At 34.9% G+C, this 18,590-nt stretch overlaps 1 protein-coding gene across 1 annotated transcript; it reads right to left on the bottom strand.

Moving 5' to 3' along the window:
* Nucleotides 1–10,851: 10,851 nt before the first annotated feature.
* LOC107514295 (olfactory receptor 8S1-like) lies at nt 10,852–11,769 on the bottom strand. The gene has a single exon (XM_016151860.2). It carries the CDS (start codon nt 11,767–11,769, stop codon nt 10,852–10,854), a length of 918 nt encoding a protein of 305 aa, XP_016007346.2.
* Nucleotides 11,770–18,590: the final 6,821 nt, after the last annotated feature.

The following is an 18,590-nucleotide window of genomic DNA, read 5'->3' as shown; positions in this document are numbered from 1 at the left end:
AGTTACACAAGAAATCAAAGAGAAAAGCATTTGGGGAAATGTCCAACCTCTCTATTTTAAAAAAAGTAAAATAAAATAAGACTATGGACCCAATTTTGTGATTTTTCAAAAAAGCTTACAATAATAATTCTAGGAAGATTATGATGAGGGTGATACTATACACTATTGCTGGCTTTGTGAACTGCACACTTGGAGTCATCAATCTATCATTCCTCAGATTTTGCCAACACTATAACTCAAAAGACCTAAGATGTGACATGTACGGTGATGCGCACTGCATTGCTATATGTTAAAAACAAACAAACAAACAACAAACAAAAACCCTGCCGTATCCTGTAATGTGTAAGCACCAACTGGATAGAATATATAGCCAATAAAATGATAATCATAAAGACTATATGGCAACATGAAAACATAGCAATTACAGCTGCTAAACCTAAATATGACATTTCTGCTTGGTATAATTAGAACTAGTCTTCAAGACTCTTTATCCTGTGGTCTCCCTCAAACTTCCAGCTACCCTTTCCCTTCAGAGCACCCCCATTAAATTCCTGGTTTAAACTGCACCTTGTTAACAACAGACCTCTTCTGCTTCCCCTTCGATGAGGCACCCAAACAATGTCTTGCTCCTAAAAAATTGTGCTCAGTTTTAAGAAGATCCATTTCTTAAAGAAGGAGATAAGGAAGCTATGCCAATAATGAAGTCTCCTAGATTGGAGTCGGCTTTCTGTCTCTCATGATCACTCTTCCCTGGGAGGTTTAGAAAACTTGGTAGGAGAGAACAGATTGAGCTGACCAGTCATTGGGAGGAATTCCAGGATAAGGAAAAATGCAGAACCTGTTCTGAGGAAGGAGAGGAGCTTTGATGGAAAGGAACTAACTACCTAAAACAAAGGATAGGAAGAGAGTAAGAAGGTGTGAGCTGTGCCCCTCTAGCCCTAAGCACAGGGAGATTCTCAGTACTTTTTGGGAATATTTGTGGACATGACATTGGCTTGTCAGATAAAGAAAACTTCCTATCTCATTCCCAGTTCTGACAATCAACATGTTAACTAGGGGGCGTCTTCACCTCAGTACTGCATGCAGCCAGTCGGTCATCTGCAGATTTACTCTTGTCTGGAGGCAGGGAATATGACTTAATGATCTCTTGCTATCCCTGAAGCCCTAAGTTCTTAGGACTTTTAATCAAAGTCGGGCAAGAGAAAATGAGGACTCCTTACATTTCCTCCACTCCCACCACCACAGACATTTGAGGAAATTACCCTCCAGTCCTGGGTCAGAATAATATTTCTACTAGTTGTGCAAACCTATGAAAGTTTCTTTTTTCACCCCTATTGCTGAGCTTGACTGTTCTAAATCTGGCTCCTGTTTGGGGTTCTGAACCAGGTTGCCTACTGCCCTCACTGTTGAGGAAGTGGGATCAGAGAGGGCTCTACCTAAGTCTTAGAAAAAGTCAATTTTATTTCTTGACAGTTTTGGGACCCTGTTTGGTTGGTTCTGGCTAAAGCGTAAAGAGCCAGCATTCTCTGCACTGTGATTTTCCAGGCCCTGCTACAAGCCATTGGCTCTTGTCAGTCTTCCTCCGATAACCTACCTCAGTCCTGAGAAGAGCTCCTGAATAGTTTGTAGGAGTCTTATATTTCTACTTATATTTCACTCCTATTCTCTTTGGCCATCTCTTTGTCAAGATAGCCGTGGGAGGGGAGCCTGAGTAAGGACTCCAGGGAACCTAGGACTACTCATTGCTCGCATGGGAGGCTGCAGTAGTCAGAGTCACTTGAGATCAGATGCTGACTTTGGAGGACTGGCTGTGATATGCAAGTGAGGATGTGGAAAATTTTCCAGGAAGAACACAAGAAACAGTGAAAAATCTAATAAATAAAGCTCAGTCTAGAGCTTTTCAACCTCAGACACACAAACGTATGCACAGAGAAGCCAGAGTGTTTATGTGTGTGCACATGCATAAACACACACACACACACACACACACACACACACACACACAAAACCACCCACATACTTAAATAAAGTCTAACATTCCTTTTTCTCTTTTGGATTTACTCCAAACTCCATGAACTTCAGGTATGCTATATTTTTTTCCCATGGACCTGCAAGAGAAATTAGAACAACAAAGCAAAAACTCTTTAATCTTCTTGATTCCCTACTTATGTGTGCATTTTCCTGTCCTTTCTTTAGTTTTAGTGGTAGAGGTACCCATCTATCTTTAAGCCAAGACTAATACCTGTACCTGGACTGTAACTCCCATTCCATCCTGAGCCTCTGGATTCTCCTTCAACTATGCTAATTATCTGTTTTAGCATCCATTTCTTTCCAACACTCATTCGGACCAAGAATACAAACACGTTAAAATATCTCTCTTATTTAAAATTGTCCAACTGAAGCACGTTTCACTGGAGCTATTGATTTTCCATTGCATTACTCTGCTCCTTTCACAGCAACTTTTATTGACAGTCTAACTCAGCTGTATTACCTGCCCAGGTTTTCTTACACGTCATGCCACAACATTCTGGGTTCCACATCCGGCATTCCTTTCCTTCTTGTTGCTAGTGACTTCTACAACCAGTATGAATTTTTCTCCAATACTGAGATGGAAGAAACATCACATTTCAGCCTTCATCTTCTGGATGCCTGAACATCTAATCCCTGGACTCCACATAGTTAAGAAGAAGTTCGGAAGAGTGAGTCATTATTTATCCTGAGCCATCATGAAAATAACTTTGAAGGAGTCTGAAGTTTTTTCCTAATAGGATAAGATCAGAAAGAGTAGTGGTTTCCCTTAGCGATGGATGCCTGGGCTTCGTTTCCTCATAGACTGTAGGACACCAACTGGGAATGGATGATTAGAAGTACTTCCATTTCACACAGGTAGCATAAAGGTGTAAATAATCAATTCACTTTGTTTAGAGATCAGGCTTAGGAGTAGTACATATAGCATTGCTATTTATTTGTGTATTTATTAATACAGACACTATATTTTCACAAAAATAAATTTGATATGGCTATATTAAATTTATCATTGCTTGATTCAAAAGTGTAAGTGTTCAAAGGGGAATAACTGGAATTCTAGTTTTGAGCAGGCTTAAGGATCTTATACACAAGGGGCTGACAGACTATGGTTCATAGGCCAAATCCAGTTTACTTGCCTATTTTTAGTAAAGTTTTATTGGAACACAGCTATACTAATTCATTTACTTATAGTCTATGGCAGAGTAAGTAGTTTCAACAGAGATTGTGCATATGAACCACAAGGTCTAAAACATTTACTATCTGGCCCCTTTTCTCTAGTTTTTTGTTGTATTTTTGTTTAAAGTGTTTCTTCCTTAAATAACTTTTTAAACTTTTGATATAGTTGAAGCTTTAACTGTTTTATGATACTTAGAAAGGCATATTACTTACAACATATTTTGAAATTCTTCCTTATTTTTATAGTTCCATTATTTATCTATAATCCATTTGGAATTAATTTGGTGTAAGATAGGAAACTAGTTTCATTTTTAACAGAGAGCTGTTATCACGTGCCTTGTAGTGAATAATTCATCTTTAACCTATTGATCTTAATTAGCATCTCTCCCATATTCTAAATTGCCTGCATACATTTGAATTTATTTATAGGTTGTCTATTCTGTATATTTATGCACAAGTGCTACACTGTTTGAATTATTGAATCCTTATAATATGTTTTCATATTTTGAAGGATCTATCAACCCATTATATTTTTTTTCTGGAAATTTACTGAGTATTCTTGTTTTGTTATTTTTCCCATTGAGTTCTAGAAACAAGTCATCTAATTCTAAAACAACTTTATTTCCTTTTTCATTTAGACCATGTTAAATCCACAGGATTTTTAGATAGATATGACATCTTCACTATTTGAATTCTACCATTCAATAACAAGATCTGCTTGTACAGTTGTTTAAATCTTTTAGGTCCCTTGATAGAATTGTAAAGTTTTCTTCAAATAGCTCTTATACATTTTTAATTGCTTATTCCTAAGTATTTTATCTTTTATATTGCAAGTGTAATGTTAATTTCTTTATTATGTCTTTTAATTGGTTATTGTTTGAAGATATGAAGATATTAATTTTATATCCAATGACTTTACAACATCTCTTATCATTTGTAACAGTTTCCAGTATAAATCTCCCAGATTTTCCAGATAAACAATAACATCTTTTGCAAAAATCCTGTTACCCTCTTCTTTCCAGTTTTTGGCCTCACTTCTTTTCTTGTCTAATTGCTTTCACTAAATATGCATACCTCTAGGGGTATTCCATGCATATTTAATATTATATTCATTTACATAATAGTGGTTATAAAGGACTCCTTTTTTGATTCAAGGGAATGTTCTTAGCATTATCCCATTAAGTGTGATGTTGGCTTTGGAGATGAACAATACATAAACACATGTATATTATGTATGTATATACATATATTCACATATTTATATATAACATATTAAAGAACTTTATATTTATCATATCAATAAGTATAAACAAGGTAAACTCACTTATTAAAATAAAAATGCCTCATTTTAAGTTATAAGCCAAATAAAAATACACATAATTAAAATGAAATTACAAGGATAAGATGAAATTATGCCAGATAAACAAAAACAAACAGAAGGCATGTGGTTAAGATCTTAGTAACAGATAAAGTTGGATTTTTGGTAAAAAATATTACTCATCAAAGAAGAACATTTTATAATAATAATAACTTTCTTTATGACAAAGAACTAATCATTGTAAGTAGCTCTGTTTTAAAATCAGAAAAAATTAACCTCCAAAATAATCAGAAATGCCAGGAATATACTAAAACAAATTAATAAAAGAAGACTTTAATTCGACTATTCAGTTTATCCTAGATCCAGAGACAAAAAATAAATAAATAAAAAGTAGGTGATCTTAGTAATAAAATTTAATTATATATTTATAATTCTATAACTCATCAAATAGTTTTTAAGTGGACTATATATTTTATTTGGCTAGAAAGAAAACCTTACTAAATTTTCCCAAATACAAAAAATATAGATGACATTTTGTCAAATGCAGTTAAACTAGAAAATCATCCTTGCCATCTGGAACAACTCATAAAAACTGTGTCAAAGAGGAAATCAAATCCAAAATTTGAGACTATCTAGCAAATGTTTTGAAAAGTACTACATGTTAACTGCAATTGAATATTAATAAGCAGATATAGAAAGAAAATTTTATAACCTTAATTACTTAGTGATGAAACAAAAATAAGTGTGTTAAGTATTTACCTTAAAAGCTACTTAAAAAGCCAACAAAATAAATTGAAGAAAGTAAAAGGAGAGTCAATACAGAGATAAGATGTAATGAATTAATTAGAAGAAACATCTGAATTTGTCTTATGAAAAAATTCTGATTAAAATAAACCAATAACTAAGTCAAGAAAAAAGAGGGAAAAGTCATTGAAATGAGAAATAATGTGTCAATAACCACAGATACAGAAAAGACAAACCATAACCAACTAATTACCATATAAATATTAGAAAAAAATTGTTAAGGGTTCCTATCTTCAGTGCTCTTTCCTCCTCTGCCACTGTCAATAGCAGTAAGCTCAGGATATTTCACTGTGATTTCTACTAAATCTTTAAGGAAATTATAATCTTAATACTATGCGAATTATTCCATGGAATAGAAAAAGAAGAAATTTTCCAAGTTCTTCTTAAAAAGTGAAAAAAACATTGATATTAAAGCTCTATGAAATAGCACAAAGGAAAAAAAGACTTACTACCATATATGTAAAAATCCTAAATAAAATATTAGCTAAGAAAATATATCACAGTATTAAAAATAATACACCATGATCTAATGCTATCTTTTCAGAGAATACAAAGATAGTTCAATATGAGGAAATTTATTAATATCCCACATTAACAAAGAAACTGAAAAATGAGACATTTCTGCAGATTCATTAAGCATACATTTATTGAATGCTTCCCACCTGCAATATACTGTTCTCATTACTGGGGGCATATTACTGAACTGAATGGATAAAAATCCCTGCATTTCAATTTATTTGGAGTAATAGAGAGGTTTAAAGCTTGAACTTGAAATGGCATTTGCCTATCACTACCTTGTAGTTTTTCAAAATCAAAACTATAAACTCCATCTTGAGCAGGGACATTGGTCCTCTGTACTTTCTCTTGTACTTTACCACTACAACGTCCAAGTAATATTTCCAACACTCTCTCACACTAATAATGATAGTTATTTTATTAATGAAACTGCCGATTTCGAGGTGGCCAAAATTTAGTTGTCATCACTCTCCTCACCCACATCCCCAACTCCACCCCCAGTAGACCACTACAGAACTATTTGATCAAACATTGAGAATATCAGTCTTTTAAGAAACTGAATTTAGGATTTTTAAAAAATGGGCAAAGAAACCCAATAGACATTTCTCCAAAGAAGAAATAGCCAACAGGTATATGAAAAAAAATGTTCATCATCTCTAATTCTCAGGGAAATGCAAATTAAAACCATGATGAGATATCATCTCACCCCTGTTAACATGGCTACTATTTAAAAAAAAAAAAGATAACAAGCATTAGTGAAGATGTGGAGAAAAGGGAACCCTTGTGCAGTGTCAGTGGGGATGTAAATTGGTGCATCCACTATAGAAACAGTATGAAGAAGGTTCCTCCAAAACTTAAAATTAAAACTAGAATTTGATCTAGCAATTCTACTTCTGGGTATTTATCCAAAGAAAACAAAAACACTAACTCAAAAAGATATATGCACTCCCTTGTTCATTGCAGCATTATTTACAATAGCCAAGGTATGGAAAAACCTGTTAACATCGATGGATAAATAAAGAAAATGTGATATTTATGTGTGTGTGTGTGTGTGTGTGTGTGTGTAGTGGAATATTATTCGGCTATTAAAAAATAATGAAATCTTGTCATTTGAGAATAGATCTTTTAAGTTCTCATCTCGAGAAAAAAATTGTAACTGTGTGATGACAGATGTTAATTAAATTTATTGTGGTGATTATTTTGCAAAATATAAACACATTGAGTCATTGTGTTGTATACCTGAAACTAATACAATGTTAGATGTCAATTAAATCTCAATTTAAAAAATAACTTCTAGAAACAACATAGGAGAAATCTCTGTGAACTTATGTTGAGCAAAGACTTCTTAGAATAGAAAAAGCAGGAAATGTAATAGAAAAAAATAAATTAGACTTCATCAAAATCTTTAAATTTGCACTTAAAAGACACTGTTTATAATGTAAAAAGAAAAACCATAAACTGGGAAAAAATATCTACAAAACATATTTGACAAGGACTGGTGCCCAAGATATATATGAACTCCTACTACCTGATTAAAAAAAAAAAATTTAAAAATGAGCAAAAGTCTTGAAAAAACACTTCACAAAATAAAATATATGAAGGATTAATAAGTATAGAAAATAATGTTCAATGTCATTAGTCATCAGGAAATGCCAATTACAAATCACATGGATATGTCAGTAGACAGCCACAAAAATGAAAGAAAAATTTAAGATTGACCATACCAAATGTTGGTGAAATGTAGATGAACCAGAATTTGCAAACACTATTAGTGGGACTATAGAATGATATAATCCCTTTGGAAAAATATCTAGCAGTTTCTTATAAAACTTATACCTACTTATGACCCAATAATTTCAATACTAGATAGTCTCCAAAAGAAGTGAAAATAATTATGCACAAAAAGGCTTTTACAAGAATGTTTATAGCAGCTTTATTCATAATAGCCCCAAACTGGAAGCAGCCCAATGGAATGGATAAACAAATAGATATGCATTTACACAATGGTATATTACTCATCAATAAAAAGAAACAAATTACTGATAACATGGAACGACATGGATGAATTTCAAAAACATGGAAAATTAAAGAATTTTGACAAAATCATGCGTACTGTAAATTCTGTTTATGTTTTGCAACAGATATGACTAGTCTATAGTAACAAAAGCAGAACAGTGGTTAACAAGTAGAGAAGTGGGGACAAAATTGACTGGAATGAGACATGATATAGTTTGCTTGGGTGTTGGTAATGTTCTATATCTGAATAGAGATTTGAATTACACAGCAGTTTGCATTTCTCAAAATTCACTGACTGACACTTATAATATTTCAGCATGTATATTTTACCTAAAGAGAAAATGAGAAGGTATGGTAGAACTCTGAACTCTAGTTAGTGACGTATATGCTGAAGTACTTAGGGTGAAGTGTACTGATGTTTATAACTTTTTTGAAATGCATTTAAAAAGATGGATTGATGAATGGATAGATGATAGGTAGTAGATAATAAAATTTAGATGTGGCTATATGGATGTTCACTATAGAATATTTCCAGCTTTGCTGTATATTTGAAGTTTTTTTAATTTTGAAATTAAATGAATATTTAAAAAACATTGGAAAATATTAGAATATTACAAGTAACAAAATACCAATGAAACTTAAAACATTAAATGAATAACAGGCAAAAATTACAAGTTACTAAAACTGATTCATGAACAAATATAAAACGTGAATTAAACCACTAATCATTAAAGGAATAAATTGGCAATCAAAATTTTTCCTTCACAACAACAAAAAGATAAAACGTCCTCAAAATTTTATAGAAGAGTTTTATAAAACCTTCAAGGAAATGATAACTCCTTTTTTATGCAAGTATTTTAAGAAAATACAAGGATGAAAGAAAGCATTCTATTGATGCCAAGATCGGATGTCTAGAAAAGGCAAATCTACATGGGTAAAAGGTAAATTAGTTATTGCCTAGGAGGAGGGCTTGGACTTAAATGTTTTGAAGATTGGGTTGCGGTGATGATTATACAACTCTGTGAATGTGCTAGAGACCATCACATTATATGCTTTGAATAGGTGAACTTCATGATGCATAAAACATTATCTCAATAAAGCTTTTAAAAAGACTAGAGGAACGCAAGAAAAAGTTATATACTATCTCACTTATGAACATAAACAGGAAATTTTTAAGTTAAATACAAATGAAAGTTAATTCTGTTTTTACTACTCTACCTAAGTAGGGTAATTCCAAGAATGCAACAATTCTTCCACACGAGAGCACCTACTGATACAAATTAACATTTAAAAATAAAATAATAAAAACCATGTGACTGTTTCAATAAATTTATTTTTTATTCAACAGATATTTATTGCATACCTATTATGTGAGAGACACCATACATTAATAAACAAAAGAGAAAAATTCCTGGTCCTCAATAGAAATAGAAAATGCATTTCATGAAATTTTATACCAATTCTTAGCAAAATATGATTAGAAGAAAACTCTTATAGTAAGTCAAAAGCATTGATCAAGGGGACAATGACAGCTGACAGTTTGTAAATAAGCAAAAACTAATTTCAGAAAGATATAATAATTTTTGACCATGATAATTTTAATCCACACACCTCTCCCAAATTTCCTCCTCACTAACTCTCCAGTTGTGTTTTATGATCTAAGGGACTTTTGCTGAAATTCTGTTGGTTTCATTTTGGGGTCGTGACAGGCCCTGTGCAGCACTTGCTCTGCCACTGACAGCCTCCTGTTCTGCCATTTCTGCAGCACCAGTAGGGCTGAATGGCAGAGCTACTTGTCTAGCAGTGTGCTGAGGAGTCTTCTCTTGTCATGAGGCCCCCTCACGGCTTGGGATAGTTGGCCATTAGGTAAATGATTCAAAGCAGGATAGACAAATGTATTATTTGAAGTTTCTATTGGACATGCATTCATCCAATAAATGATTTCAAATATCCCCATTGTCCTTGGATGTCTACACCTGCAATTCCATGGTGGCACCAATATATATCTTTTAGGTCCTTGCCTCGCAAATGACAGAATCTAATTCTCGCTTACTTAAGCAAAATAAAATAAGATGACAAGAAGAATAAAGCATTTAAAAGGAAATTCATAAACTGGGACTGGGTTAGATCCCAGCATCAAGGGGAGAGTCAGTGGGTCAAGGTGGTAAAGAACATAGGCCTCGGAGTAAGTCTATTTGGTTTCAAATTCCATCCCACCACTTAGCACTCTGAGTCAGTTTCCTCTTCTTAAAATAAGGACAACCAAAGCATTTCCCTAAAGCAACTGTTGTGATATTTAAATGCGATAATGTGTGTAAAGTGCTTAGCACAGTGCCTGACATGACGTACATATCTAATCATGTGCTCTTACTATAACTCGTGTTTATAAATTTGCCTTGAAAAGAATCTAGGGTAACACTAGTGATCTTCTTATTAGCAGGGACACTTGAATAGGTTGTCAGAGTGCTGCAGACGGAATGGCTGACCTCTGCCTTTCTGAATCTCTCAAGATTAAAATTCCTTATAGAATGAATGGTCTGACACTGGCCATATGTTCATTCCTGTACAAGCCAGTATGCCAGGAAGAATAGTGTAATAATGAGCAAGGGAGGAGGAGGATTTTGGGGTCACCATGATTGACAGTCTTTCTGGAACTCCGCTGAACAAGCGGAGTTTAGCTACTAGAAGGATGGTAAAGGTAAACTGAGCAGGCAATAACAATGTCTACCATACTATGTGTAATAAGTTAAATATTTTTGTAAGAAAAATTGCTAGATGAAAGGTTTATCCACCCTCCTTCCTCTGACTAGGACTGAACTGGTATCATTCTAAGAAAATCAACACCACCTTTCTTTAAGTGTTTTTAAGAAAAGCTGTAGGGTATCTTGCAGGTCCTGACATCAGGAAAATTTTCCTTAATATCTAGGCACTACTTGTTGCAGTTCTACCCAATTTTCTCATCATTCTGACGTTGTAGTCTATTATTAGGAGCACTAGAAATATTTTCTCAACAACCTTCTCAAACCTGCCTTCACCTCCTTGTTCTTCAGGCCGTAGATGAGAGGATTCAGCATGGGGGTGACCACGCTATACTGTAAGGAGAAGATTAACTCTTGAGTGGATCCTGAGTTAGGCATGAGATAGCGGAGAAATCCTGAGCCATAGAAGAATGTCACTGCAGTGAGGTGGGAGGAACAGGTGGAAAAGGCCTTGCTTCTGCCTGTGGTGGAGCTGATTTTCAGGATGGTGGACAAAATGCAAACATAGGAACAAAATATTACAAGGAAATTTCCAAAGAAATGCAGGAAGCTAGAGCACAGCAGGGTAGTAAAACTTGCAGTCACATCAGAGCAGGACAAAGGGTAGAGAGAGGGCAGCTCACAGCTGTAGTGGTGGATATTTTGAGCCTCGCAAAAGTCTAAATCAAGAGCTACAAGGATATTGATGAGAGCATCCAGAAAAGCCAAGCTCCATGAGCCCCACACCAGCCCCATACACAGTCGTCTGTTCATCACCTGGCCATAGAGCAGAGGAGAGCTGATGGCAACATAGCGGTCATAGGCCATCGCAGCCAGTAGGCAGGATTCAGCGCCCCCAGTGGCAAACACAAAGAAGACCTGAGCCATGCAGCCCTCTAAGGAGATGGTTTTCTTCTCAGACAGGAGGTTCTCCAAAAGTTTGAGCACAGTGATGGAGGAGTGGCAGAGATCCAGGAAGGACAATTGTCCCAGGAAAAAGTACATGGGGATGTGGAGATGAGAATCCACCCTGATTACCAGCAGCATCATCAGGTTCCCCATCATGGTCAGGAGGTAAATGACAAAGAAGAGCACAAAGAGCAGAGCCTGGGTCCAGGGTTCAGCAGACAGCCCGATGAGCATGAACTCAGAGACAGCACTGTGGTTTCTCATTGCCTTCGGTGTTTTCTTTGGAATGTCACAAATTAATTGGGGGAAGTCTTTTCTTATGCCTAACAAATAACCCAGTGTTTTAACCCCCTTTTCCATCTACAAAGTTTCATGTCTCTTTGAAAATGTATGTTCCGAAATGATAAACTTCCCTAAGTCTCTAGATTTCCTAAAACCTGTAATAATCTTCAGGATACTAATCCTAGATCAACTCCTTGTTCACCTTTATTGTTCTTCTTTTAATGTCTTAGATTTGTTACTGTTGTTCTATTATTAAATCTACTGAAAGATGTTTGTAAACTGTTGATGTAATCCAGTAGAGAGAGAGAAGTTACAGGATGAATAAGATAAAATGGTGTCTCTGAGAGCAGTTAGGTTTCAGAGAAGAAGTGAAGCATGGCCTAAGGTGAGAGTGAGTCTACTTCATCCAACAAACATGCATAGAGTATTTGGATTTGGTGTCAGGAAAGAAGCAGATCTCATCTAATGGCTTTTATTTTTCAAAAAATATTTAACTGAGATCCTTAATGGAAAGTGAAGAGGGGGTAGTGCCTGGACATTTGCAGATTGAGGAGAAAGGGAGTTAATTAGAGAGAAAGCAGCACAGAGCTATCCCAGATGCTATGCAATTTATCAGGAAACTGTTGACCGACATGGAAATTTACTCTGGTCATAATGTCCATGCCCAGTTTGTTTGATCTATTCAGATTCAGTTCTGGTCTGTGACCTCATGCCATTTGTAATATAGACTACTTACCAACTTTCTAAAGCTTGGCCTTCTTTTCCTTCTGATGCTGAACTGGTAACCCAGATTATAACCATCGACTCAGGATAACTCTTCAACACTATTAACTACACCATCTTGACCTTCACATCTTGCTCTGTCTCTTGTGTTCATATTGCAAGATCAGCACATTCAATTTCTCCAATGACTTATGATTTCTCTCCCACTGTTCATCCAAACAACACATAGCATTAAAGCTATTCTTAGGAATCAGATACACATTACATATATTTATCACCTAGTTGAACAGTAACTAGCACAGAATTAAAGAAAAATCTTTTCAAGTCCAGTGGTCCAGAAGATAAATAAGTTTGAATGTCAGAGTGAGAATCTGGTATAAAGATGGAGTTTGAAAATTCCTATTGAATATAGATCTCTTCTTTGATTTCTAAAAGAGGAAAATAAATGGGTAAATTGTGTATACCATTTCTAAAAACTTGCAGTCATGTGGAATTTCCCATTATTATTACTTTCTTTTCTTTTTCTTTTACTCACCACTCTAGCTCTAGCTACAATGACCTGGATCCATCCTGAAACTAGTATGTCATTGGCAGAAGATGCTGGAAAAGCAAGGAATCAAGCCATGAAATATAGACTGAGAACCAGCCATTACAATTTTGGAGGGCAGTAAAAAGAAGGTCCCTCTGTTCTCATCTCCAAATGGAGCCCCACTTACTAGCACTAGAAATTCCTTAAACTTCAGGGAAACTCTTTCTTAGACATACAGGCCAAAGTGTAAAAATCTTGCATAGGGCATTTTTGTGAAGGACAAACCTAGAAATTATATCCTGTCAGGGGCCAGACATTCTCACAGGTAGAGGTATACTGTGGTAATTATCTGATGGGGTCACAGAAATAAATAAAATCTTCACTTTTACCTGGTGCTGCAATTTCACTATTCTTGATGCTTCATTTATTCAGACTAGAATAAATGAAATTCAGAATGGAAACATTTCTGAGAATGTTACCACTACATGTTTTCAGTTATTATCACAGTTAGGTGAAGTTAGCTGATTCCATCATTTCTAAAGAAAAGCTGCCTGAGAGAAGCTCATTTTAGAATGAGACATAGAAAAGTATCTAGCATTGTAAATTGGCCCAAAGGAGTTGCTCAAAAAGTGTTGTTTAAAAATAAAAATGAATGCATGAATGAGTGAATGAGTAGGTGAATGAATGAGACTTGGGAAGAGAATGGCTTTACACTCACAGAAAACAGATCTGATTAGGAACCAGTAAAGGATCTGGACACCCTGGGCTCCCATGAAACCAGATGTATAGAAAGGGCCCTAGAGAAAAATCTCACCAACTGGAGAAGTTTGTCCCATTGCAGTGTCTCCTGCCCTGTTCTGAAGTTCCACATACCTTGAAGTACATAATTATGGGGGATACTTACAATTAAAGATATAATTTGTTTCTGGGCTCTGTATGTGTGGCGTGCTCAGAGAGGGTTATTTTTGAGTCATGAAATGCCCAAAGTCTATCATTGATATCCTGCTCTCCTCCTACCTCTTACAGACAGCTATTAGCCTCCCCAAACTTCCAGGTTTCTGGTAAAATGTGGGCTTTCAGCACCAGAAACAAGGAATATAGCAAGATAGAAGAAAGAAACATGCCTCAATTGTCTCATATGTAAAATGAGAGGTAAAAATAATTACCTTGGAAAGTTGTGAGGATTTAACTTACTAAAGTATAGTGCTGAAGACAATTGAGGTGCTGAAGAATCACTAGATTCTATTTCCTTCACCCTCAATCCAAATGTTTAATTTTTCCAAAAGGAGGAAGAGAAGTGATTTTGAGGAGCAGACCAGAACATTTCAGGTAACAGAAATGGATATTACATCAGAGAGAACTATTCTCCTACCTCTGGTATGGGAGAACAAAGAAAAGATGAGAGGCCTGAAGGGGAACAGAAGGAAGTGCCTGCTGCAGGAATGACAAGAAATGGTGGGAACTGAGGGTAAAAGGATCCTACACAGAGAACACAGGAGCAGAGAAAACCATCAGAGAACAGAGGAAAATCATTACCGTGTTTCTGTCTTTTCTTGGTACAGAATACATGCTGTTTTTCTGAGTTGGTGGGCGTGCCTCGGAGCTCAGGAGAACTTTACAAGAGAGAAGATGTACCAAAATGGTTCAATCATGTGAACTGACATTGCTTTTTCTATTTAGGGCTTTCTGTACATAAAGAGAAATATGCACAAAAGTCTCTGCATGTAGACTTCAAGGAGCCCTTCTGAACTTTGGCAGCATTTTTGCTCTTATCTCTTAATGATGCCATAAAATGACAAAGAAAAGAAAAGCATGAAAATTACAGATTTCTAACAAGTAATAAAGCAATTTTTTCATACTTTCTCTACAATAATTATACAATCATTTCTTCACAAAGCTCTCCCTACAACTATTAATATATTTCTAAGAGCACGTTCCTAACAAAAAAGGCCCTGGTCCAGCCATTTGGAAAAGCTTATGGGTTAAGGTGGCCAATAGGATGGCAAGGCATGCTCTGAAAGCCCAGAGGATGTCTTGTCCACCATAATTGCCAGAAAGCTCAGCCCGAAGTGCACCTTAGATTCATTAGCTAAAAATGGTAAAATCTCTCTGGGATTTCCTGCTGAAGCAAAGTGACTCACAGCTTACCTTTAGATCATCTTGCTAATGATCTCATGTATTTATTATATATAGCCAAAAACAATTATTATTATATATAACTTATTGTTATTAGGTCAATGGTAATTTAAATTTACCTACATATTTGACCTTTTTTGCTCAACTTTTTCTACTATAGAAGTGCAAATTCAATAGCCAAAACTATATTTCAGTGGATGAATTTAACACAAATTAGACAAAGCTAAAAGGTATTAATGGATCAACAAATAAATCAGAAGAAAATAAAAACTTCTATCTGTGAGCATTTTCTTTCTCCTTGAAAAACTTTTAATTTTTCCTTGAGTGCAAGTCTTCTAATGATGTATTTATTTCACCTTCATTCTTCAAGGATTTTTACTGGACATAGAATCCTAATGGAGGAGTTATTTTTTTATTCAGTACGTCAAAGATATTACCTCATTGTCTTCTGTCTCCTGGTTAGTCTAATGTCTCTCTTGAGAAGTCAGTTGTTAGTCTAATTGTACTTCTCTGTAGTTAATCCATATTTTTTTCTTGCTGTTTTAAATATTTTCTCTTTTGATTTTTAGTAATTTTTATTATGATGCAACAAAGTGTGACTTTCTTTTTATTTATCATACTTGGGATTTACTTATAGGACTCCTAGCATTTGTAGTTGATGTATTTGTTTCAGTTTGGAAAACGTTCATCCATTATCTTACATAGTGCCTTATTGTTTCATCATTACCTCATTCTTCCTCTCTTCCTGTATGTTGTCCTCATTCTACATGTTATGTATCTCATACTGTCTTTTTTTCTTCATTCTTTCTGTTCCTTACTGTACATATTTTCTTTTTACATATCTTACAAGTAACTAGTACACTCTCAAAACTATCTAACCTCCTTTACATATATCCACTAAGATCTTAATTTCAGCCATTGAGTTTTTCATTTCTATAATTTTCACTTATATTTTTTATAGTTTCTAGAAAACGATGCCGAAATTCTCAATCTTGTCCTAAACTTCCATAATAGTTTAAACTTATTTTAAAGTAGTGCATCTGGATCTGTTTCCATTGTCTTTAGTTTTTGTTTCTCCATATTCTTGTTTAATTTTTTCTATTGAGAACAAGATATTATTATGAAAAATTATAGAAATAACTTGAGGCTCTGCATTGTATTCTCTTTCTCCAGAGAAAATTTCACTTGCTTTTATCATACAGCCATGGGCATTGGCAATTCTGTATTACTCTATGTTTCCAGGGCCTAGATAAGGCTAGGCTTCAGTCCATACAAAGCCAGCTTGTTTCCAAACTTAACTTTACTTCAGGGTGTTGCCCTTTGAGGTTCCAACTTACCTCCTTGGTGGTCCCTGAATTCCACTTTTCCCATTAACTTTAAGAAACTCAAAATAATTTTTAACATTCTCAATTTCTTCTTAAAAATTCCCCAGTGAGAAAAAGGAACCCCCAAATGCTGAGCTTGCTTCTCTGGATTTTCTTCTTTGGGAAGATGGCTCCATAATTTTTCACTGCTTTCTTAGCTCTCAGATATTTTCAGAGCAGATCTTTAAAATATGCTACTCAAAATGTGGTTCCATAGTGTAGCAATTAGCATGTCTGCTTTACACACAGAAGGTCCTGGGTTTGTTCCCCAGTAAAGCCACAGTCCATGGTCTACAGCTATGCCACCTTGAACAAGCTTGATGCCTAAACAGGGTCAGGCCTGGTTAGTACTTAGATGGGAGACACCTAGGAAGACCAGGTGCTGTAGGCATTTAAAAAAAAAAAAATGCTATTCAGATTTTCTGTTTTTGAATGTGTTAGTCCAAATTACCTAGTTAGTAGTTACCAGAAGTAATAATTTTACTTTAGTCCATGCTTAATCTATTAGTATTATTAGATATTATTAATTTATTATTTAATGATGCTGATTTTGTTAGCCTTACTTGATTTACGTTATTCTTTTGTCTGCATTTTTTCTCTAATACCAATTTTTATCATTTGCTCTTTGCTCCCAACCCCTTTTAAAGAAATGTTCATATTACGTATTTCTATCAAAAGATGCATAAGCAATAATTTAGTTTTTTTTCTCATAGATTGATTCCTTCCTCTATGTTTGCATTGCATATCAATTAAGATGCATTTGGATGAAAATAAGAGAAAACCTAAATAGCTATAGTTTAATTCATAAGAATGTTTCTTTTTACTTAAGTCCGGGGGTTATGAGATATTGATTTTGGTTCAGCATTTCCATGATAAGTTATTAGTTCGATATGACTATAATCTTTTGCCCTTTCCCTTATAGTCTCATTAAGACTTCTGAAGCTCCTAGCATCACATTCTCATAAATTGTGTCCAAATTAGAGAGAAAGGAAAAGCATATTCCACCAAAAGGTTCCCTTTAGACCCTTTGGCAAATACTGTATCACATGGCTATCCTTAGCTACAAGGAAGACTGGGACACTGAGTGTCTGGAAAAGGAGAGAATTTCATGAATGGTTCAAACAATAACGAATTATTCCCCAGTGCTGAGTATCTAAATAAAATTAGAGTTGTTAGTAAGTAAAAAGGTAAAATAATAATAATATGGGCAAGCAACAGTGTCCACCAATGTGGCATGTTTCTTTCCTTCCTAATTTTGAATGTCCTTGCCATAGTATGCCAAAATTCTCATTGTTACTTTTACCTAGCTATTTGTCTTTTCTTTTTGCTATAGATTAAGAGCTTGAATATTTTGTTGTATGCATTTTTTTATATTTAATATATAAGAACATTTATACCTATCTGTGACTAGCTACCCCTATTACAACTATTTGTACTCCTCCTTCATTTAGGTAGATACTATAGACTAAATTGCATCCCTCACAAAATTCATATGCTGTAGTCTTAACCTAATGTGATGATATTTGGAAATGTAGCATTTGGGAGATAATTAGCTTCAGATGAGGTCATGAAGGTGAGGTCCTCATGATGGGTGGGATTAGTGCCCTTTTAAGAAGAGATCAAAGAAATTACTCTCTCTGAATCTCCACTATGCAAGTCTATGGTATTTTGATATGGCAGGCAGAGCGAACACAGTACACAAGATGTCCCTTCCCTATCCAAGACAAATACTCCTCCTGTCCTTCAGACATTATTCCATTCTGCTTTCTCTGGGATCTAGCTCCTTCAAACTTGCTATTTCTCTGTTACTAGGCCATTTTTCATCTTCATTTGTCTTTTGCATTTAGCACTTAAAACATCCAAACTATTTCTCTGTGTGTATGTGTGTTTGTTTTATAACATGTATTTTTTTTCTAAAAATACTTTCCCAGTCCCATATACCCTTCCAGCTTCTGACTTAATTCTGTCATATCCTTATACCCAAGTGTATTAAAGTAATCATTGTATTACCCAGCATCATTTTGGTATCAACCACTCTTCTGAAGCTTCTC

Source organism: Rousettus aegyptiacus, unplaced genomic scaffold (genome assembly GCF_014176215.1).
Source record: "Rousettus aegyptiacus isolate mRouAeg1 unplaced genomic scaffold, mRouAeg1.p scaffold_m13_p_2, whole genome shotgun sequence".
In the NCBI taxonomy this organism is placed as follows: Eukaryota; Metazoa; Chordata; class Mammalia; order Chiroptera; family Pteropodidae; genus Rousettus; species Rousettus aegyptiacus.
This window is presented reverse-complemented; position numbering and strand designations above follow the sequence as displayed.